At 35.4% G+C, this 25,082-nt stretch overlaps 1 protein-coding gene across 2 annotated transcripts in view; it reads left to right on the forward strand.

Annotated features, from left to right (window-relative positions):
• Positions 1-21,212, forward strand: part of LOC123717902 (ATP-binding cassette sub-family C member 4-like) — a 46,984-nt gene extending 25,772 nt beyond the window's left edge. The window contains exons 4-25 of one of the 2 annotated variants that reach the window (XM_045674158.1): positions 548-773; positions 1,745-1,842; positions 2,507-2,704; positions 2,789-2,915; positions 4,187-4,336; positions 4,978-5,165; positions 5,668-5,832; positions 6,040-6,177; positions 6,690-6,857; positions 7,857-7,997; positions 8,276-8,493; positions 9,562-9,689; positions 10,357-10,566; positions 11,221-11,451; positions 13,177-13,283; positions 14,236-14,359; positions 14,989-15,159; positions 15,791-15,918; positions 16,348-16,470; positions 17,470-17,592; positions 18,409-18,569; positions 19,524-21,212. In XM_045674158.1, the coding sequence (XP_045530114.1) occupies positions 548-773; positions 1,745-1,842; positions 2,507-2,704; positions 2,789-2,915; positions 4,187-4,336; positions 4,978-5,165; positions 5,668-5,832; positions 6,040-6,177; positions 6,690-6,857; positions 7,857-7,997; positions 8,276-8,493; positions 9,562-9,689; positions 10,357-10,566; positions 11,221-11,451; positions 13,177-13,283; positions 14,236-14,359; positions 14,989-15,159; positions 15,791-15,918; positions 16,348-16,470; positions 17,470-17,592; positions 18,409-18,569; positions 19,524-19,797 (3,597 nt within the window). In that variant the 3' untranslated portion in view covers positions 19,798-21,212. Of the gene's footprint in view, positions 1-547; positions 774-1,744; positions 1,843-2,506; positions 2,705-2,788; positions 2,916-3,364; positions 3,492-4,186; positions 4,337-4,977; positions 5,166-5,667; positions 5,833-6,039; positions 6,178-6,689; positions 6,858-7,856; positions 7,998-8,275; positions 8,494-9,561; positions 9,690-10,356; positions 10,567-11,220; positions 11,452-13,176; positions 13,284-14,235; positions 14,360-14,988; positions 15,160-15,790; positions 15,919-16,347; positions 16,471-17,469; positions 17,593-18,408; positions 18,570-19,523 lie in introns of both variants that reach the window. The other variant, XM_045674159.1, reaches the window with a different exon arrangement.
• Positions 21,213-25,082: the final 3,870 nt, after the last annotated feature.

A 25,082-nucleotide genomic window follows, 5' to 3' on the forward strand; every position in this document is an offset into this window, starting at 1 on the left:
AGAGAACTGTGATTCAACATTAAATTATCGGTTTTTTATTAATTAATTATTATTTTATTCTATAACACTTACACAGTTTTATACAAATTACACTCGCACACATTATTTTTCATATTTTAAAATGGCGTTTTCTATAATTGTGTATGATCAAGTATCGAGCGTCCCAGTCTAAATTATCATTAGAATGTGCCAGAAATCGATGTAAAACGAATATATTTCTTTTAAAAAGGGGCAAAAGGGCAGGAGGCTCACCTAATGTTAAGTGATACCGCTGGCTATAGACACTCACATTGCCAGAAGGCTTGCAAGTGCGTTGCCGGCTTTTTAAGAATTGGTACGCTCTTTCCCTGTAGGACCCTAAGGAAAATTGATTTGGAAATACATGTATTCCACTGGTTCCACGTAGTGGTGGTACGTGGCATAAATTGCCTTAAAAAACCGTCAGTTGTGGAACGACGGACGTCGAGGTGATACGGGTGGAATTTCGTATTCTGCCTTGGCGATGAAACCCAGTTACAGTTATTAATCCGAACAACTCCTTTTCCAGGTGATGCGTATGAGCTCTGGTGCCTTAGCCCAAACAACAGCCGGTCAAGTGGTGAATCTTCTATCAAACGACGTGAACCGCTTCGATTATGCCTTCATATACACACACTTCATCTGGCTTCTGCCATTGCAAGTTGTCCTCGTGTGTTACCTTATTTATCTGAAGATCGGATTTGCTGCAATTGTTGGTGTCATTGGAATCGTATTGCAGACAATTCCTGTTCAATGTATGTATACAACTCAAGTTTTTTCCATATTCCTACCTTTCCCGAAGGGATAGACAGAGAGTTTCCTCTCTCACTTCCACTTTCCATTGCTCGCTATGGGTACTTTTAACTTGTCCCTTCTCTAGTAATCCTGAATTTGGTCCAGGTGTAACAAGCCCTACCCAACTCGGCTTCACCATCCATGGTGCATAGTATATCCTTTTTAAAAGCCGCTTCTCCTTCATCCGTTAATCCAAACCACCTAACCATTTCCTTTCATATGCTTGTCACTACGTCTTTTTAATTTTATATATTGAAATTATCATATAGTATATACAGTTTTGAACGTCAGTAAAAAGTTCTTAACATTTCAATTTACTGCCAGCTCTCAAATCAAGCGCATCGAGAAGATCTAGCAACTCTCTCACTTATTTCGATGGCCAAGAATTTTGGCAAAGTTATGGTTGCCATTACATCCAGCTCCTCATCGTATGAAGCAGTTAATTATTGTAATTAAACCAATTTAGATTTTTGCTAAATTGCTAATAAATTATTACTTAAAGGTATTGAAACTCATGTTTATAAATGTGACGATGATTATCATGCAAGTCAAATAGATATATAGAAATGGTATAACGGTTTTATGCGGTATTTTTATACCAAGCATTACTGCATTAACATACAGAGGAGGTTAATGTTTATGTTACGAGAAAAAGATGGCAAAAGATTTTTTAAATGAAATTTACCACGATCATTAGTTGCAATCCAAGACACAAAATCGGTCGATCTGTTTATTCCAAAGTTAAAAGTATATATATAATGTCATACATTCACGTTCTACTTTTGGTACTTCGAGCCGGACTCTTAGCCACATTTTAGGTGACATTTGTGAAATCATTACCATTTATTTAATAATATTAAGATTTAAACGTTAATATTAACTGTTGAAAATATCTAGTTATGCTTACAAATATTTTTGTATATATTTTCAGCTTACATGAGTAAATTAGCTGCTCATTTGAGAATGAAAACTGCATGCAAAACTGACGAGCGTGTACGAATCATGGACGAAATCATCAACGGAATGCAGGTATATAAAGAAGTGCCTTCTTTAATAAACAGTATTACACGGAATACTGAAATTACGATTTTAACAGATACTGTTTTTGTATATAGAGGCTAAACTCGCAATAGAAAAATAATTGATTTCAATTGCCTTACATTATAGAAGCCACACTGAAATAATGAACTTTAAACAACCATTCGTTTACCTAATGAGATTTTAACTAAGGGTTTAGCGTTATCTATACAAAGCTATCATTTTCCCTGAAAGCGAACCTAGGACATACAAATCAGACGCGAGCTTTGCCTATTAAATCATAAATGATATCAAAATAGCAGTGTTGGCCTGGTTTGAGCGCGAGACTCTGTCCATGCGTCCATGTTGCGTTGTGCACCAACGACTTTTCTTTCAAAGCGCGCATTTAACACTTGCTAGTAGAAGGAAATCAACGGAATCAAATCAAGGAAGGAGAAAATTGGCATGCCCTAGACCTGAAAAGTTGACAGCATGCGTCAGAAAAAAACTAGATACCAAGATCAAAGATTGTAAAGTAAAGAAACATTTATGAATGCATAGCCTTCAAGAAAAGAGTGTACTATTGTCTGAAAGGTCAGCTACACACCTGCTAGCCCCCGGCGTTGCAGGTGCCTGCTCGATTGCCTTCTGCGTAATAAAAAAATGAATGTTTTAGGTCATCAAAATGTACGCGTGGGAGAAACCGTTTGAACAAGTCGTAGCTTTGGCCCGAAAGAACGAGATCAATAGCATCACATCTGCATCATACCTTCGCGGGGTCTACCTCAGCTTCATGGTCTTCACTGAAAGATTAACCCTCTACATAACCCTCCTGTCCTACTCTCTATTCGGTTTCCAAGTTACCGCTGACATCGTAAGTATCACATTCATCGCTTACCACCACTTGACAAAGCTTCGTCGGTGAGTAAAGAGAATATTTCAATAATCTGATTTCCAGGTATTTCCTCTGGCACAATTCTACAATACACTGCAAGGCACTCTATCGATAATTATGTCGAACGCTGTATCGTTCTTGGCAGAGGCGCTGATTTCAGTCCAGCGCCTTGAGGCGTTCATGCTTCTGGGTATGTGAGACCTGGAGATCTCGAATTATATCTGGGTCATGCGCATGAAACGCTAGCTTAATCCTGAAGAGTCCTAATTATTACAGAGACTCTCGTTCTTATCTTTCTTTCTATAGCTTGCACGTTGACTCGCCTTGCATGAGCGGTTGAAGAAAATTTACGCTTATATTAGCTTTTCATACTGTTTACCAATAATTTTAAACCAGCCTCTTATCACAACAACTGCAACTCATTCTGATCACAAGTCAGCAACAGGATGCAGAATTTGATTAGTATTTATTTAAAAAATCAGCTACTGTTGTTGCAAGTGTTGTGTTAATTGGACCGCCAGGGAGTGGAGCTGGAGTATGTTCCTCAGAAGAAGCAGGCATATTCTGTCACACGGTCAATTGTCTAAATGAAATAGTATACTTCACAGTAGATACATAATGACCTTGTGGCTTTCACAGGCTTTCCCGTTGGCTCAAATGTTCAACATCCTTCAAAGTTCAGTAGCTATCATGTTGCCTCAAAGCTTATCAATGTTACTGGAGTCTTATACCTCCATTCGACGAATTGAAGATCTTTTATTATTGGGTACGATTTTGACATTCTAAATTGTTCTGGTTTTGAATCTTGTGAACGTCCACAGATAGATTACAGCTGTCGTGTTACTAATGTCACTGTGATTAACATAGATAATAATGGGTATATTGTATCTGTAATTCTGATGTATGTAGGTGGAGGGATCTATTTATCCTAAACTTTGAATGAAAAATAATTTCCTTTTTAACAATACTGTAATTCTTACCGTACGTATTAACCCTTATAGTGGCTTTGCATGTGATAACTACTAAACATAACATATATCTATGTCAATGACGGCTCCAGGGACCGAGTTAATTTCTCATGCCCACGCAAAACGGTAACTGTCATAATATTAATTAGACCATATTAATCATATGGTGATATTAATAAAAATTGCTTTAACTAACAAATTCTACAGATGTTTAAATGTTTCGAGTTAAACTTATTTTCGTTTATTAACAAATATATTATAATTATTTTTAATTCAACTGACGTAATTACCATATAGGAATAAAAAAACACATCAACATATTGTGTGTATTCGTGTAAATAACAAAACTATTTTAATTAAAAGTTATATATTTATCTTTTTTCCACTTCTATGCAACCTTGACGCTGGCTTTACACATAACACACTAATAACTAGTAATAGCCAATAACCATAGCCATTTAAAAATATACTAAAATCATTTGTACAATAACAGATGAAAGAGAAGACTTACGTAGCGTTGCGGGAGTGGATATCGCGAAACTAGTCCAAAGGGTAGAAAACAAGAAAATTAAAACACTGAGTGAACTGGACTTATGCGCGAACACCTTCAAGAAAATTGACGAAGACGGTATTTATAACCCAGGTACGTTGATAATAGCGCCACCTAGTGACAAACTTGAAAGTTTTACCTCTCTATCGCATTTACCATGGAGAGTGTTCATATGAGTTGTTAGGATTAATACCTGCAGATGAATTTCATCATCGGACGTCAAGGCAGTACACCAAATTATACCCTATAATTTCTTAGGCAGTTTTGCCGCGCACCACTTCTGCCAACTGAAATATTTTCGAACCAATTCAATGTAGGGTTCTGCAAGAACCAGTATAGGGTTATGTGGGACTCGCGATTTCGTGACCCAGAAGGCACCACCAACAATCGCCCCAGGATGCGGTAACAGTCGAGCCTTACATGCTTCCCGACTTGCAATGAGGCGGTTACGTCCGCTACTCCACGCACATCGTTAGAGGATACTTGACACAGCAAGTATCCTGCTCAGACCGGACCGTTGCTTTTAAGAAATAGCTAGGAGATATCTGGTCCACTTCTTGCAGGGATGAACCACCATAGCTTCTTTTGAATGCATGGACCCCTGCTGCCCCACATGGGCACTTCTTAGGTGCCGAGGATTTAGTTAACGCGTAAATATCAAGCACAACCGAGGTGTTAACTTCGATAGGGCTGAGAATAGAATTGGTTATAAGGTAATACTGTGTTTTTATCAGGTTTTGATTGCAATGAGAGGGGACTGAAGTCTCAATCAAGCCTGGTGCCAGCCAATTCGGATATCGGTATACAGATGCATGACGTCTGCGCAAATTGGATTGATGACACTGTTACATTACGAAACATCAATATAAGCATCCCTAAAGGAAAACTCTGTGCCATCATCGGCTCTGTTGGAGCTGGAAAGGTGAGTTTTGTAACTTAGATGTATCTGCATTATGTAAGTCTTCAGAAGTATGATACTAGGACTACCTGTATATGTGATCTGACCTGTATTGACTGCGATACGTTTAGCTCTTTCAAGGAATGTCAAAAAAAAATTATGAAACCTTTTACAATGTACCAAGGAGAGTGTTGAGAGGAGTTGTTCAGACTAATACCGGTAGCTGAGTTTCTGCACTAGACGTTAAGGTAGACTACAAAATACAAAAGTTTTTGTCGCGCAACACTACTATGTGGAACCAGCTGCCCACTGAATAATTTCCGTACCAATTCGACTTAGAGTCCTTCAAGACAACTGCGAGCTAAGTCTTAAAAGGTCGGCAATGCACGTGCGGGATCACTTAACATCAGGTGATCCTCCTGCCCATTTGCCTCCTATTACATAAATACAGATACAGTGAATTGAAACCCAATTCCAAGTACTTAGAAAGTTAGAGTTTATTTTGCTAATACTGTTCTTCTTTCAGAGTTCAATCTTACAATTGCTGCTAAATGAATTACGTTCGACCAGCGGTCGCGTGTTCCTTTGTGGTCCTCTATCATATGCCTGCCAGGAGCCTTGGTTGTTCGTTGCTACCGTCAGACAAAACATTTTGTTTGGACTACCTTACAATGCGAAAAAATATAAAGAGGTACGTAGTTAAGTTTAATGATTGCATATCTTTCTTGTGTTAATGTTTATTTACTAACCAATATATATAATAAGTTTACACACTAATTTATTGCAATAGCCCAAAAATTTAAAATAGAAAATAAAAAAATTTCTTTATGCCTCCCGTATTACTTCCTTTTATTTATTTCTGGTCAGTGTATTCATAAATTTATTCACATTTTTGCAGGTTGTACGAGTGTGTGCTCTTCAGAAAGACTTCCAACAGTTCCCTCACGGAGACCAGACCCTGGTTGGGGAGAGGGGTGCGTCTCTGTCTGGAGGGCAAAGAGCCCGTATCAACTTGGCGAGGGCTGTATATAGACAAGTAATACATGCATATTTCTGCTTAACCTTTTTACTTCCAGGCAATTACATATCAAATTTTCTGTGAATACATATGAAGTCCTTGATGATTGAGGTACTTAGTCCAAAGACCAGGACTCATAAATGAAATCGCCACTTACATTTACGTTATACGCCCACTTAAATTAGCCACTGTGGTGGAACAATGTTCTGTTTCTCCAACCTGAAGCAAGGATCCTTATCGAGTCTAACCACTGACTGACCTGAAGGCTTTTGCGCTAATTTTTATAATGTATCAATCTGAATGTATCTTTATTCAGATTGATAATATTCTTTGCAAATAGACAATTTATTATTATTTATTTAACGTCATTAAAATAAGTTTAATGTATCTACTTGTGGGGGGGAAACTTTTGACAACTTTTCTTTTCTTTTTATATATTAACTATATTTATAATATTGTGATAAATAGTTTACTTTGTTCTTTTGCAAGAAATAAAAAGGCTTTCTTTATAATATAATCTTTATTCACAGGCTGACATCTATCTCCTGGATGACCCGCTCTCCGCTGTCGACTCACACGTTGGGCGTCAGCTATTTGACGAATGCATTAATGGTTACCTTCGTCACACCACAAGAATTCTGGTCACTCATCAGCTGCACTATCTCAAAGCTGCCGACTACATCGTCATTATGAATAATGTAATTATCAAATACTTGAGCTGGAGTGCTACTTAAGAATATACTTGGCAAATTTATCACAAAATAATATTTAAAGATAGTGACGGAAACGGAAAAATACGTACTTATAAAGTTTTTTGTGATATAGCAAAAATCATTTTGTTTACTAAATTAAATACAAAAATACCGCGTGGTCAGTGGCGTTTTTACGTTCACATGGTGCCGCTAGATGGCGCTTAATCGGGTTTTAAAATATATTAATTTGATTTATCTCTATTGTCAAAGATACAGATGCAGTCTAAAGCTTAAACTATTTAGATTTCCAGCACCACTGGATTATCTTTATATATATATATGTATATAATTCTACTTACCGTGTGTATATCACTGAACTCCTCTTAAATCTGTGGACCGATTTGAACGAATTGTTTTGTAAGCGTTTGGGGTGGCACCATGGATGGTTTTGCTTCACACATCAGCCCGGCAGATGACGCTGCCGTCGGTATCTAAGTTATTTATCTTTACACCAAATAAACAGCTGGTATATATATAAATATTCTGTACATGTGTTCGTAATTAAAATCCTAAACGGCTGGACGGATTTTGATGATGTTTTTGTGCTTAAGTGAAATCGAAAATGATTGATATTACGTTCAGACATTGGTCTGTCAGATCTGTTAATTTATTATAATTACTATCAGTTGAGCAGTGTTAGCCTAGTGGCTTCAGTGTGCGACTCTCATCCCCGGCTGTGCAACAATGGACTTTCTTTCTATGTGCGCATTTAATATTCGCTCGAACGTTAGGGCTAAGACTTGTTTCGGAATTTCAGCCTCAGAGTCCAAACTTAGCGCGAACTCGGCTCTATTAAGTCCAATTAAATAAGGTGTCTTATGACCTGGTGACCATCTCGACTCTGAATTTCTATTCACAGTCGATGTTCGCGATTTTTTCCTATACGAGCGGAGTGTTAGAAAAATGTATTCCAACTATCGTTAAACAAAAATATTTGTTTTTAAGGGATCTATTGATGCAAAGGGAACATACAGTGAGCTTATGCAATCCGGTAAAGATTTCGCCAAATTGCTGTCCTCTGTCCAAGAAGACGATAAGCCGGAAGTGGAGAAGCCTCCACCGATGTCCCGGAGGACTTCGGCCAGGGTAAGTCTTCATTTAATTATTTAACACTTCATAAATTCATTAAAGATTTAAGTTTGCGCCTGGTGATAGGCTTTCCTTAACGAATAAGTATCCCAATACAGCGAGGAAATACTGCCAGCGTTGAAGGTACACGTGGCATAAGGACCAAGCTTTCGAAATTGTTTTGTAAAATTAACTTATTTTTTACTTTAAATTATTTTACGTATCAAATCTCACTTTTTAATTAATATAATATCAGATGTAATATTTTTTTTATATTTTATAATGTTTCCCTTAAGTTATCAACAACAAGACGGCCATCTTTGGCTGAGTCTACCGCTGAAATGCCAGCGCAAGAGATGGAAGAGGAAGAAAGAGAATCTGGTTCGATGGGTTGGCATGTGTATGGGGCCTACCTTCGTGCTGGTGGCAAAACAGGGAGACTCCTCTTCATGGTTATTCTTCTGCTGATAGGCCAATTGTCAGCAACGCTTTGCGACTACTGGGTGACAGTTTGGTAAGAATATTTCTTACTAGTTATAAATAAAATGCAAATTCAGCCCCACATGGAATACTGTTCTCACCTGTGCGCGGGAGCTCCCCAGTACCAGCTTCTTCCACTTGACCGTGTTCAACGAAGAGCGATTCGAATCGTCGACGACCAATCACTTTCAGTGCGGCTTGATGCCTTGGCGTTGCGTAGCGATGTTGGGTCTCTCTGCATCTTCTACCGCATTTACAATGGGGAGAGGTATTAACCTGCAGCTGAGCTGAGTTTCTCTATCGGTCGTCAAGTCGTCGTAAAATACAAAATACCGTTGTTCCACAACTGAGCATTTTCTAAGGCAGTTTTTGCCGCGCACCACCACTATGTGGAACCAGCAGCCCACTGAAGTATTTCCGAAGTAATTAGACTTGGGATCCTTCACGGAAAAATCGTACCAATTCTTGTAAGGCCGGCAACGCACTTGCCTTCTGGCAATGTGAGTAAACATAATCTGAAATAAATAAGGTGTTTATAACAGTGTGGTGAAAATACAAATGATACGACGCCATCTTGTTTAGAGAAGCGTTTTGGCGGTTTCTTGAAATTATGAATGTTTTATTTGAATTTTTAAAGCCTTAACGGAGTTGAAAAACAATATGTATAGTCTAATTATGTATAGTCACAAATTAATAATCTGAATTAGTTTTTAAAACGTATTCAATAGCACTCGTAGTGTTTGGTATTATATTATTCGAGGTATACATGGATGCACAGACTACTATTAATGAGAACTGACATAAGCTTCTACCATAGCTATAAAATAAAGATAGATAAACAAACTTATTATTTTATGGGAAGTTAACAGATAGAAGATGAGATTCAGCGCCTTAATCAATGTCCGAGCCAAGCCTGTACATTTTGCTCACTCATGCTTTCTTAGTTTATAAGCGTGACGTTGCATGTCTTAAACTTGTCAGTCAACGTGAGGGCAGTCACTTGTAGAGCTCTCGAAACGTCAATTTCTGGAAATAATCAAAGTTATACTAATATTATACACAACCGAGACTGCGCCATCTTTATCTTTTTATATATTTTTAGGACAAACGAAGTGACGCGCCAAAAAGAAAGAGAGTCGAACGGCACGGATGATTACAGCACCGTCGTGGTACCACCAAACAGCACCTTCACTTTCACGAGTTATTTTACAGGAATCGAAGCTGAACCAAGTGAGTAATGTTTTTTATTCATATTTTATAGCCGTTAGTTTTTGTGGTTTATTCGGTTTTTGCTAATATTACTAGATGTCCAAATTTAAAACCGTTTATACGTTGTTAATGTAAGGCCGATAGATCTCTGTGACATATAATGACAATGACAGCTGGCACTAGCGCCATTACTGCGGCATAATATATTTATAAGCATACAATTTTTATTATTATTATAGAGGAACGAACATTGATACGTAAGTACCATTTGTTATGTCAATAAGATAACCTTAAAGTATAATATAGTATTAATGTTTTCAAAAACATTCGTAAAACCTTTTTTCTGTTCCGATTACATTATTGTAATTATTAGAAGGATTTACGATTTACTTTCACTATTCTAAACATGAAAGTGAAAAGTGAACTAAACGTCTAAACAACGGTGCGTCAATGGACGTCAAACTAGTAGATGTTAAATGTCATCTGTCAGATTGTAACTAAGTTAAAATCTAATGTAACAACCGAATTTCAAATATCGGATACTCATGTTTTCATGGATTTCATGACATCATCATCGCCAAAGACAATTTTTTCATAGATACACGGTTCTATTCATATTTAAAATCATTTTAACACAATCCGTTCTTCTACTAGAAAAACTGTAGAAATATTTTTTTTTTAATTACAGATTTGGACATCCATGCTTACATCGGACCTTTGGACACCTCACAGTACCTATATATATACACGGCATTGATAATCTGCTGCATCTTCTTCATAACGGCCAGAGCGTTCATGTTCTTCAAAGTGTGCATGACATCATCAAGAAACCTTCATAACGACATGTTCCATTCCATGCTGCGTGGTGTCATGCGGTTCTTTGACACGAATTCATCAGGTATTTTAAATTACACTTCCGCTTCGCTGAAAGCGTTGCCCGCATTATTTACTTTTTTTTTAATTTTATGGCCTGGTAACGAGACCTTTAAGTCATTGTTACTATTACTAAGGCACACATTATAAAATCACTTGGGAGTTAGTACCAAGAATATCCAGTCACTTGCCTCCCTTCACCAAGCATTTATTATTGCCATCAAATAGCAGATCATTCTTTTGTTTTATAGGCATTCTTATTATTGTGTTTCCATTAGTTAAAGCTGTGATGCATTGCTTTAACGTTTTGGTCCTTCGATCCAGATATTCCAAATTTAAAAAATGCTCTATCTATATATTTTCCGTTTTTATGTATCTTAATCAATTTAAATTATTATTCCATTAAGATGCTAAAAATAAATCGGTGACACTGCAACCTTTTTAGGTCTTGGGCTCAGGTTACTGTATCTGTTTCATGATCATTCGTCAATAGGCAAGTAGATGATCAGCCTTTTTGGGTCTATGGCAAGCCGTTTTCCTCACGATGTTTTCCTTCTCCGTTCGAGCGAATGTTAAATGTGCACATAGAATGAAAGTTAAAAGAACCTATGACATCAGGGATGAGAGTCACACGCTAAAGCCACTACGTCAATACTGTTAATATATTTATTTATTTCAGGACGAATCCTCAATCGTTTCTCAAAGGACATCGGTGCTTTAGACGAATTGCTACCACGGTTCCTTTTGGAATGCATTCAAATCTACCTCGTGATGTTCAGCATATTGGCTTTGAATGCTGCTGCACTGGTCTGGACGCTTCTACCAACCACAATCATTCTCCTTCTATTCTATACTATTCTGCAAATATATTTGAAGTCAGCGCAGTCTATTAAGCGACTGGAAGGGACAAGTCAGTAAATTATACCTAATATATGCACTAAAAACGTCCTTTTCACCAAAGAGAAGTAAAAAGACTAACTTTCTTCAAAATTATACTCTTAGTAATGACGATATAATTAATTTAACTAAATATCAGAAATGTATCCATATTTCAAATCACTGTATCGATTTTGATGAAACTAAGACCGCATTAGAACCTCAATTATCACGTTTCTGGAGCTTTAAAACCGTGAAGCTTTTAGTCCAACGGTCAAGACTAGATTGGTAATTTGGGCCATGTTACACGCGTTTGAAGTCAACTCAAATCCTTTATTTCAATTAGGCCTATTAAAAAGACTTTTGTACTTCAAAATTACAAGTAAAATTATTTAAAAAAATACTAGCCTTACCTTAATGTAGTTTCATGGAGAACAACGGGTAAGAACCTCCAAACTTACTCTTAAAATAGTTTTTACAATAATTTCTATACATTGATTTGATTATGTGAATACCATGTACCTAGAACAAAAAAACTACTATACTAATATAAAATAGGTGCGTGGTGTTACATAAAACAAAGCAGCAGATAACTATATTATTATGTACAAATATTGCAACTTTAGATAGAAAATAAATACATACACATAGCACATAGCACATACAGTCAAACTGTGTGTGCTACGTCAAAAAAGGCTAAATTATACTGAAATATCTAAATCAAACACTGGCACATACATACAGGTCCAACTTATAACCTCCTTCTTTGAAGTAGGTTTAAAAATAATCATTTTTTTATTCCGACAATCATGACTCCATATATATATTATTAAAAGGTTCAATCATTGCAAAGACCCATATAAGGGCAATCCAGCTATCGCGCTATTTTATCTATACTCTAATATTTCGTAAGTTTTGCTACTAAAGAAGAGAAAATTTGACGGCAATAGAAAATAAAATGCCACATATTGTCTATGTTTTTCATACAAAAAGGTAAATCTCAATATTCACTCACTCAAGTGGCCTGATACAAAAATATCACGAATTCTTTAGCTGGCATCACTGCCTACTAATTCAAGGTTTAAAAAAAAAGTTTGCTGGCACGTCGCGTTTTTTACTGTTAGTAATGAAAAGGGAGGTTATAAATCGCCGTAAAACTATTTTTAATGTGGTGCACTGCACTAAATAAAATGGATACATTAACAAATCAAATGTATGTATAGACTAAGATGTTCGGACTCGAACTGAAATTGAAAAATGTGCCCAACGAAAATGGTTTGTTATCTGTTACATGTCAAAAAATGATAGCTGTCAGAATTCTACGAATTAAAAATCAGAGTATAGTATATAAAATTCTTGTGTCACTGTGTTTGTAAGAAACTCCTCCGAAATGGCTGGACCGAATTAGACAAAAACTTTTGTTTTAACTTTTATGCTATAGCATACATAAATACCAACAACCCCCTTTCGCCCCTCTACGATCAACCCCTATTTTTTATTTGTTAATTGAAAACTTATGACTTGCACACTGAGGTATATAGAAAAATATCATAGATAACCGTAAAAACTTTTCATTCCGAAAAACCGTGAAAACCGTAAATGTTCTAAAGAGGTAATAAAATCACATTAAGGAGAAACGAAGTTTGCGGGGATATAATAAAATCGTGTTTCTGGGAAAGAATGACCTTAATACTAGCAATAATATTAATAACCAAAAATTGTTAATTTTCTTCACTAATTACAATATATTTCCTTTCAGCTCGTAGTCCTGTATTCTCTCATATGTCAGCCACCCTGAACGGCATCAGTACTATCAGGTCATCAGGCGCTCAACAAAGGCTGATACAAGAATTCGATCGGTTCCAGGTAAGCAAATGAATGCATAGAAGACCATTTATCACGGGTCGAGTATGTTGAAAAGGAAATACCTTTTCAATTAATGAATTAGCGAATGTCCAGTCCAAACACGAAAACAAGAGATCTTCCTGACTGTAAGCAGTGTTATTAAACGCTTAATAAAAATTTCCTGTAGATTTCTCTAGATATTACTTAAACGCCACGTGCTGTGGATTTACATTTTATTTTAGTTTATTTCAATTATTTTCGTAAATCAAAGATGGACGGCCATTTAAAATCCCAGTGCTGCCTACTTGAAGGATTCCCTTCCAAATTTATGACAGCCTAGATCCAAACTAAACCAAATACAAACTCCAAGCATGGCTATAACTGAAATATCAATAAGCTATATAAATATCCACTCGAAGATGTATGCTACTTGAATGTATTTAGATTCATATTTGAAATTACCTCGCATTCTGAGTGTATTACAAAATTTACCGGTTTTTAATAGATCTTTCGGGGTATTTGTAGTTGGTTCTAAAATATTCTGTAGGAGTTGCTATCACTGTTTGAGCCGCGTTTTAAATTTTTGCGTTGCCAACTACATACTCATCTGCGTACAGATACCGGCAAACTTCTTGAGCATTAAACAAGTTAGTGGGGCAAGTGAGCGCGGGACACAAATGTCAACTGATTTACCAATCACGCGATCGACAAGTCACTCTCCCGCCGCCTCGCTTCTGCGCAGGCGAGGATTAACACGTGATCAATCAAGCGTTCAGAAGCTTTTCGTTTCACTGACTTTGACGTATAGTATCACGACTTAACGTATTTAATTAAAACATTTGATATTTTATTTGTACATATTAAATAAGGCTATGATATTAAGTCAGTCAAGAGACAATTAATTAAAAGTCACTTAGTATCCAGTTCTATGAAACACTGAAGCAATTTGGATTATTATTATTATTCTTTCCAGGATATCCACACGTCCACATGGAGTAGTTATCTTGCGAGTGGCGTCACCCTTGGCTTCTGGTTGGATTTCATTTGTGTCATCTATTTGGCCATTGTCATTGTCGCTTTCCTCGTCATTGACAGCAGTAAGTTTAGTTTAGAATAATATAATATTATTATATATACCGGCCTTCACGTGACTGTATTTTTTTAAAATGAATTTAATATCGCCTTTTTTGTAGATATTGATGTCTTCTATAAAACTGTAGTACTAACATCGCTTCGCTCTATCGTCAATAGTTTCCACATATAGATATAGTTTTATGGATATCCAAACCTTTGGTGATATCTTCATTATCGAAGTTTTCATACGGATCTCTTACCTTTTTAGAAATATTCTATAGTCTATGTTCATCAGGGAAAATATAAGATCCTAATTTTGGAGCCTGTTCAATGCTAACAGATAATTCATTCAAAAATTCAAATCTTTCTTCTGCAATATAAATATATACACACTAGGAAAAACAACGCAAATAGTAGTGTCTTTTGTTAACATAGCTTTTACACAATGAAAGAAAACTCTTTTTAATCGGATTGAAACTATGTATTATTATTATAAACTTATAATTATTTACATAATTTTAAAAAATCAAAACAACGCATGTCAAATATGGCAATACCAAAAAAAACAATGACTTGTAAAATTCTTAATTCAAAAGTAATATTAATTTTTTTTTAGTAACAGAGAAAAATATCAAAGAGTTTTTTTTTTCAGAAACCATATTCTCTGGCAACGTGGGTTTGGCTATATCACAAACCCTTATCCTAACCGGAATGCTTCAATTTGGTGTCCGGCAGACTGCTGAAGTCATATCACAGATGACAAGTGTTGAGCGAATTCTACAATACACACATATTGAGAGGGAATCACAATGGGACAAAGGAAGTGAGTTTTTTTTATAATAAATAATCTGTGGAAGGCATTAGACAAATTTAATTAAGAACCAAGATAACTTGCGTTTATTACTTTAAGTTTTATATATAATAAAAAAATACTAAACTATAAACAACTTGTTTACGTCAAAAAGTCATCGCAACGTCGCAATGGCGGTAAAACAACAATCCGTAGCGGATAAATTAATAATTAAAAGGTATAATAACATAGTTGCAGTCTAACACTTATCGAAAAGGTAAAAAAGGAAAATAAAACACAAAAAGCTTAATTTAACATCAAATAATTTAGAGTTTAATTATATTTTCGCTCCAATCCATCGGTTGCTAAGCAACGCGCTTGTCATTATTTGTATATTCTTTGAAATTAACGAATCCTATTTAACGAATAATAAGATTTAGGTTATAAATTAGACAAATATTGTTTTGAAAATATAAAAAATACATATAATAATCCATTTAAAGGTATAAAGATTATGTATATCTTTGAAATGTCACTTCATAATGTCAATACTAAAATATTATTCAAAATATATAATATAGTTCAAATTGTTCTACTCGGAACGAGTGTTTACCGATCTTTTTCTGTATATTTGTGTGGTACAAAAACTTTTTTCAATTTTCAGCTCAAGAAACACCGAAAGACTGGCCATCTCAGGGTCGTATTCAATTTAGAAATTGTTTCATGAAATACACTCCCGAAGATTTGCCAATTCTGAAGAATTTGAATTTGGTTTTAGAGAGCGGTTGGAAGGTATAATCAATTGTTCACTTATTCAAAAGTAAAAATTTAGTGTAACTTTTAGGACTGGGCCTCAGATATAAATAAATAAACAAATTACATAAAGAGCCTTTAAATATATATTCGTATTTTTTTAAGAGGAAAGTGGTTGATCAGCCTGTACCTGACACACGCTGCTGACTTTTAGATTCAAATGCGGGCGGTAAAATTATTTAAATAAATAAATATTTTCTACGAATTGTGACTTTTTTAAAACTGTCCATTCTTAATGAGACAAGGTTCCATCGCATAAGCAGTTCGCTAGTATATTTTGTTACAATATTTATAATCTAACTAAAAACGACTCCTGCGTATTTATAGCCATCTCATTCGCGGAGACTGGCAAAAACCAAAAGACTTGTGCCATGGTCATATAATAAATTATAAACAAAAACGTTTCAGGTGGGCATCGTTGGAAGAACGGGTGCTGGAAAATCTTCTTTGATATCATCTTTATTCCGCCTTGCGATTGTTGAAGGGGAGATTCTAATCGATGACGTGGATACTGGAAACTTAGCTCTACAGGTATTCATACTTAATATTAGATAAAGAAACTTTAAGTATATATTCGTAATAAACTTTCTACAGAGTGTACTATGGTAAGAGTTCTGAAGAGTTGTTTGGGTTAAGCCATATTAACTCAAAATTTCATCTGGACCACCTTGATGGATGGGGGGGGTTTCACTGAGCATTTTCTTTTGCGCACTAGCTAACAGTGGCATCGATGGAGGTCTTTCCTGGTACCTCCAATTTTTTTTTAAAGAGAGCATAAGGATGATATGGCCGGTGACTTAGGCACCAAAATTGGTGTCTATGGGCTGCAATTACTCTTGCCCCTCTAAACAATAAATCCTTTTTTTATAATTTTAAATTTTGGATGGCATTTGTTTGGATATGAAGCAAAGATGCACGAATTATTCAAGTATGACGTAACCCATCTGTCTAATGATTATGACAGGTTCGCTTTTAAACTTGTCTCTGAATCTTGCTTAGTCACTAAATATAGCATGAACATATTCTGTTATATTTGTCATGCAATTTGAACAATAGTTAACAATAAAAGCACTCTTTAAATATTTTAATAAAATTAAAATTTTGAGAGAAACACGTAGAAAAGTTGTTCTCTCTTGAAGTTGTCTATCGTAAAATTCGGAACCGCTCCTCCCGTCCATAGCGGACAAATGGGGATGTTGGGTTTTAGTGGTTAGGGTTCCATTGAACCACACGGACCGACCCCCACACTCCCCGCGTAACTTTTAAAAGTTTCCCCGGCGTGGGGGTCTGTAAATTGATTTCCCAACAATACAAAAAAATTGTGAAATTCGGAGACAAAATATGTTTCATCTCAAAATCTATTCTAATATTTTCACTGTCAAAACTTATAAAAGGGAAATATTTATGAACCATTTGGTACATTAATGTTTTCCTTTTATGAATCATAGATGAAAAGTGGGAGCGCGTTTTACACCTTGCTGTAAACCAATCTAAAAAAAAACTTATATTTGTTATTATTAATTGTTATAGGAGCTGCGATCTAAAATTTCTATCATTCCTCAAGAACCTGTTCTGTTTTCTGCAACGATTCGATACAACTTGGATCCATTTGATTGTTATGACGATGAGCATTTATGGCGGGCTTTGGAAGCTGTAAGTTTTAATCTGTCTTAGATATACGCACATTAAATAGTGAACGTAAAACGTAAGAAGTATCTGGAATATTGCAATCTAATAGTAGTCGTGTAGTAAACTGTACAAACTTAATTTGATACAATGTCCAGTTACAAATCTTAGAATCACCTATTTCTCCTCACTGTCAATAATTGAGAATAATCTTACATATAATATATAATCAGCAGACTACATTTAAAAAAAAATTAAATAGGGTGTGAATAAACCCGGCATCAATCCGAAAAAAGGCAATCCGGCTTATGAACACACTTTACGCAGAGTTGAAGATACCTCTGAGACCTAACATGTTAACTCATTACACTCACTCATTCGCTCACACGCTCCCACACTCACACTCAATCACTCACGCGTTTAATGCGTACGTGATGCTTTTGAAAAAACATGGGAGAAAATATTGCAAACAGTTAAAAAAATCAAACTTGCAACTGCAAAAACAAAAAAAAATGTTATTTAATTAATTATTGACTTTGTTATAGAATCTGTGAACCCGGACACAGGTATTTTTTTACATGAAAGGGTTCCCAAATCTTACGCATAATGAATTGTTTTTAATGAATAAATATTCCCCTTTTATGAATCTTAGGTGAAAAGTTGGACCACAAATTGCACCATGCTGTACACCAATATAAAATTTATCATAACAGTAACAGTATTCGTGTAGTATACTGTATCAATTTTATATGTTCTTTTTTAATTAATACGATTGAGAAAATGTATAAATACAATTTATCAATGACATTATTACAATAACAAATATATCATTAACAATTTAAGGTTGACCTGAAAGCTGCAATTCCATCATTGGACTTCAAAGTGTCAGAAGGTGGATCTAACTTCTCACTCGGTCAGAGACAATTGGTTTGCCTCGCGCGAGCCATTTTGCGAGGGAACAGAATCCTCGTACTCGACGAGGCTACAGCTAATGTTGATCCAAAGTAAGTTAGATCCTGCGACTTAGAGTATTCAAGAAAAGAGCGTATCAATTCTTAAAAAGACGGCACGTGCGAGCCCTGTGGCTTTCACATAACATCTGGTGAGCCTTGCCCACCTGTAAAAAAAGTTTATAGTTACTTGTTTGTATTTAAAACAATTCAAATTAAATTTTTTTTTCGTTGCAAAAAAACCTTAACACTGAGAAATAAGGCCCATAATTCATAAAAATTGAATTTAGTGGGACAGCACCCTTGCTGTATAACTTCTAATGGTGACAGTGATACCGATTCTGGATTGTGTCCTGATGTCCTCTATGTCCGTAGCGCTGTCGAGATCGCAAGGAATAGAAACTAATTATTCAAATCTTTGATAGTATCGCTGTTAGAAGGTTTTTTGTTTACTCCCCATAGTGCTCAAGGCCTATTTTCCATCTCATATTTTCTTATAAATAAAATATACAAATCGTTCATTTACAACGAAGGTTTCAGCACTTTAATTATAAAAAGTATCGCACATATAAAATTTGGCCTCTAAATGTCATATTAATTGTCATGATGTCATAATAAGAACTGTTAAGTTATTTATAGTTGTTATCAAAACTTCTTACTAAAAAGATAGTTGTGTATAATAAAATCATATTTCATTTGTGTTGCGCGAGTCCCCGGCTAAATCGGTAATAATATTTACAATATTCATGCCGGGCCAGACCGACTCCATCTTGTTTGCCTCCTTTACAGATTTTCGCCTCGTTGTTAGAAGTTTAAATGTATCGTATGCCTTTTTTGTCTGGTTAAGGAACATTCTTAAAACTATTTTAAACTAAAATTATGTAATGCGCCATCTATTGGCGTAGTAACCACTCAAATGACTTCACTTCAATTTGTAATTTTGACATTAATAGCGAATTCCACCTCAGAACCAAGCCACAACAACATTAACGTAAAACTTTTTTTTAGAACCGATGAATTCATACAGAAGACGATTAGGAAAAAGTTCGCAGACTGCACAGTATTAACCGTCGCTCATCGGCTTAATACCATAATGGACTCCGATCGCGTCATGGTGATGGACGCAGGACGACTTGTTGAATTTGACTATCCATACAAACTATTGTGCAACCCCGAAGGGCATTTTACGAAAATGGTTAAAGAAACCAGTGACAAAATGTCCGCTCAATTATTCGAAATTGCAAAGAACACATTCCTAAACAGTGGTGGTGTTATAGAATAGGTACTTATTCTAGAATGTTAACTGCATATTGTTGCCATGTTTAGTATGAGTTGATAGAAAAATCCTATTATTTTTGATGTTTTTATAACCTCGAATCCTTCAGTTTAATGCCAAAAAGTAAAGAGTTTAAAAAGAAAAACATGGCGTTTGGTGTTTCGCGCGCTTTTTGTTAATTCACTATTTATTATTTGTTTGGATTTAGAGACATTTTTCTCTGTACTACGTTTTTACATTTTCAATTTTATTTAAATGTCTCGAATTCTTAATCAATTAAATTTGCGTCTCGGCAAATTATTGTATTATCTTATAATATTAATCAATATAATTTCCTTAATATGTAATCTTCATTAACTACATATACACTAGACAAGTGACACCATGTTTTTCAAGATTTTTGAAAACTTTTATGTAAATTGTCAACTCATACTAGACTATAGAATAGGATAATTTTATGACGTTGTACAGTTTGCTTGAACATAGATTAAGTACATAGCGTTAGAAGAATATAAAGATCTATGGCCCGTATTCTAATTCGTATCTCAAGTCACAATATTATCTCGGTCATTGTCTTCATGTTAAAAAAGGGCAGCTAGATTGTTTAGATTTAAGTTTAATCAACGTCCTAGATTACGGGCTAAGCCCGTATCCAAAGCGGTTTTCAAAGTTTAAATAGATTCTATAAATAATATAGATAAAAAACATCTTCATCCATATCTTGTTTAATATACACCACATTATCTTTACACAATCTTTCCTTTTTGAAAAGATATTTTCTTAATTTCAAATACCAGATACATAGTAGTAATCAAAAACCTGTTATTAATAACACTTTTTCTACATATGAAAAGAATAACAACTTAGAAAACTTAAACGAAAAATTTACATGTATTTTATTCTCAATGGGCGTGACGCGATCATTTTTAAAACGGTATGAAAAAATGTGTTAATTGTCAAACGACAATTTCTCTACTAATATACTGATATTTTTTAGATTTTATACGCAACCTAAGATTCATAGACAAGCCTGAAAGTCGATTTACTCTTTTATTGATCTGTGACAGTTCAAACTTGATACTTGAAAATTCTTTGGAAACGGGCTAATATTGTGATTAATGATTAAGATAAGTCTCATAGAAGAAATCGAAAATAAATTGTGTTGTATATACTAAGCGGCTTTTTAAAATAGATAGTTATTATAATTATGTATTAAGAAATTAGGAATCCCGCATTTTTATCCAAACGACTGGAAACAATTTCGATCCATTGTGGATGTAAGCGGGGCGTTGAAGTATTAAACTAATTATTGTAAGCGACCAACAATGTTTTTTATTTATTATCTATTATAATAATAACTTAATAATTATAATATCTAGAGAATGATTGCCATAGAGAACTCATGAATAAATTTTAATCTTTATAAATTTGTGTTTTTATTTGTGTCGGTATTTTTATGACATCTACATTTTACAAATAATGGGCTAATTAGGGTACAATTAATGTGATGACATCATACACAGTTTTCTAACCCCCAAATATATTTACAACAGTCAAGAATGCTTCCTGTTTGTCGGGTTTTGACGGGATGCTTTCAATAATAATAATTAAGCCTAATTTATTCCTTGAAACATTCATCCGTATTTACAAAAGATATACACACGTTTTATACAGAAAAAAATATATATTTTTTCAACGACCTCTTATAGAGTGGTGGTCTAGTGGCTTCGGCGTGCGACTCTAATCCCTGAGGTCGTAGGTTCGATCCCCTGCAGTGCACCATGGGGAAACATTATGGACAATAAAAAATATGAACAACTTGCGCCTGGTACAAACGAAAGCATGAAGTTTTGGAAGTCATTCCCTCGATGACTATTGTAATAAAAACGGTTCTAATATCAATGTATAAAACTTCACAAGCACTCGAAAGCACAATAACTAAATCAAACTTTTAAACTCAGTAATTTTAACAAAAATAATATTGAATTAAAATATAACCTGCGGGGATTTTTTGAACATTCAACCACTTAATCATTAAATTTTTTATAGATATAGTTTATAGATCTGTGTACACTAACCATGGCTAGACCGTTAAAACGATCTTCTGCCATGATGCTTCTTAGCCGTGTTTTAGTCTTCTGAGGCTGCTAAAGAATTGCTCGACTGTACAGGTCGTGCATTGTTTCGGGAAATAAGTAATTTGTTTATTTTAGGACATCAACAACTGTAAGATTTGTTAGATTAAGCCTATCAGGCCAGATTTGCTGCCAAAGATCGATTTTATTATTTCTGTTCGATTAATCAATAATAAAACATGCAATAGATTTGTGAATCTATTATCTAGTGTGTTTCATATTTTCATCTGCATCTGCGCCGGGTGTAACTTAGATAGGGCGAATGATGGCGCTTTTTCTTCAGCAAAACGTACTTCAGTTCAGTAATTGAATCCAAGAATGGTATTACTAAAGACCTCTTTCAGTATTCTGAAGGGCTTTTTTCTGGATGATTGCTTCTATAACGCTGTTTTACCGTAATAGGCGGCATTGATATAATGTCCTCCTTCTAGAACCTTTTTTAAGTCTTGGCCTCAGATTTCTGTATCTGTTTCATGATCGTTTGTGAATTGAATAGGCAAGTAGGTGACCAGCCTTCTGTGCCTGACGCACGCCGTCGACTTTTTTGGGTCTAAGGCAAGCGGGTTTCCTCACGATGTTTTCCTTCACCGTTCGAGCTAATGATAAATGCGCACATAGAAAGAAAATCCATTGGTACACAGCCGGAGATCGAACCCTGAAGCCACTAGGCCAAAATTGCTCTAAGTAGCTTCCCTATAATTTCGTCTATCACTTTTTCCGCATTTTTCCGGTGGTTTTTATTTCGAACTAAAATCCTTTTACCGTGGTCGAGGCTTTGACCACGTCCAAAGCTACAGATGGAGTACGTTGACAACGGTAAAGCCAAATATTTGGCTACCAACATAATCCCGAGAGTGAAAGAAATTTTGGAAGTAGCCGCATGCAGTTGAAAGGCACTTTTCCGAGTTGCACTATTTCCTTCCTGAGATAATGTTTGTAAGGCTTCCAGAATTACTGAAAGATTTTCTTTAAAAACTCTGATGGTCTGGAAATATTAGGTATCAACTTCCTCCTCAGTTCAGTGCCAGAAATATCTGCTGTTTCTTCGACTAGCACACAGTTCACTGTTTTCATAATATCAGCCTAAATAACGCTTCCACAAATACCAATAACTTCATTTTGAATATACACTGAACGGTACCTTGCATTCTTTTTCTCTTGCTCAATATGTTACTTTAAAATCAAATATCCTGCGTCAATTAATCCGTCAATATAAATCCTCGAGAATACTTTCACCATAATGTGCTCAGTGCTAAGTCATGTGACCCAAAAAACGTAATGCAGGAAATAATAGATTTTATAATTTTGCAATTTTCATCAATAATTCCCTGGGAACATTTGTTCAGTAGCAAATCGACAGGCACACCGAGAAAAGATTTAGCTGTCATCAATGCCTCCTTATGGAAGTGGGTTTCAGTTTCTACAATATACATTAAACCTTGTGAATTCATTTACGTTTTGTCATGTGAAGTGGCGGATTTATTAATAAAGGTAAGGAAGTCAATTGCTCGCACTTTGGTCGCTTTGCGGCTTGCTACATTTGATCTCCGGGGGGGGCAACTGCCTCCACCTGCCACCTCACCCCTAGTGACGCCCTAGTTAAAAGGTATTGCTTGCACGAGCGGCGCTTCGCTAACCAAGTTGGTGTGTACGGTACATCCATATATATATATGCAGATTATGTATGTGATTACGACCCGTAAGTTTCCCTAAATAAGTAAACTGACATAGCAAGGTCTCTTCTGAAGCGTAGCTGGTCATAGCCCACCATACCGAGAACAAACAGGGCCGGGTTTATAAGTGGATACAAAGGATACACTACAAACAGTCTCTTGTGATTATTTTTTATACTCGCTCTAAATTTTGAAACTTTCTGTAGCCTACATTTTATGGGTACGAATAGTAATATGACGTCTTGAAACGCGCTAGAGATGTTATACTAACCGCTAACCATATATATTTTTATATAACTTCTCGATCTTAGCTACTGGAGCCTTTGTCCAATGGGATTATCCCTGTACGGTTCCTGTCATAACGAGATGGTTTTAATAATATTTCATTATTATCTAACAGATACCACATATGTACCCAGTCCATATAAGTTCTATTGCAAATGAAAATGTATTTTAAAATGTTTCTATTTATACGTTCTAAAACAATGTGTATGCCTAAAAAAATACAAGAAAATACGATATCATAAATTGAAAACACATACACATAAGTAATCTATCAAAGGAGGAAATTAAAAAAAAACAAACCCAATAAAAAAAATAAAAACATGAATGGAGTGACGTGTCGATCGCGTGATTGGTAAATCAGTTGACGTTTGTGTCCCGCGCTGTGTACGAAGCGCAAACTTTTCCCCACTCCCTTGTTCTTTGGTCAAGAAGTTTGCCGGTATCTGTAACTCTAGGATTACAAAGAAAGGATTTTTTTTTCAGAAGTTTAGCGTGAAAGTTAAGTTAAATATTTTATACAAATAAACTAGATCATTTAAGGCCGTAGTAAACATCGGAGTATTAGAGTAACTAACTTGAAATACTGCAAACGAGCCTCGTACGTTTGCAATACACCACGCAAGTGTATCTACACTGACAAACATCTGATTGCAAAGCTAAGAAAAGAGCTTTCTAAGAAAACGTTTTTGAATTGTTTCAATAGTATTTACATGCATTTTGAAATGTGGTGACCAGTTTTACAGTAGCATACTCTAAAATACTACGCACGAGTGATTTGTAATTTGTAAGGGTAACTGTACTTTGAATGCTAGTAAAGGATAAAGAGGACCTTAATGGACTAATGTAATTTTATTAAAATGCATATCTAAATATTTATTAAAGTCAGTCACTCACTCAGCAAATAATAAACAAATATTGTATTCGAAATGGCCACCTTTGGCCATACAGGCCTTTAGGTGGCCATCCGTTTAGCCACGTATCTATGGATTCACACACTGTGTCCAAGGGAAATTTCGCAACTGCTAGTTCCAAAGATTTTTTAAGAAACTCAATTTTGCCGTGTCCTTTAGAGAAGGCCATGTCCTTGAAAACTGCTAATAATTTGAAGTCTAAAGGGTTGAGATCTGGGCTAGATGGGGGCCAGTGCTCAGCTCTCATAACGTCCCGGTAGTTGGGTAGTTCGTGCCTTGTGACCTGG

This window comes from Pieris brassicae, chromosome 13 (assembly GCF_905147105.1).
Source record: "Pieris brassicae chromosome 13, ilPieBrab1.1, whole genome shotgun sequence".
In the NCBI taxonomy this organism is placed as follows: domain Eukaryota; kingdom Metazoa; phylum Arthropoda; class Insecta; order Lepidoptera; family Pieridae; genus Pieris; species Pieris brassicae.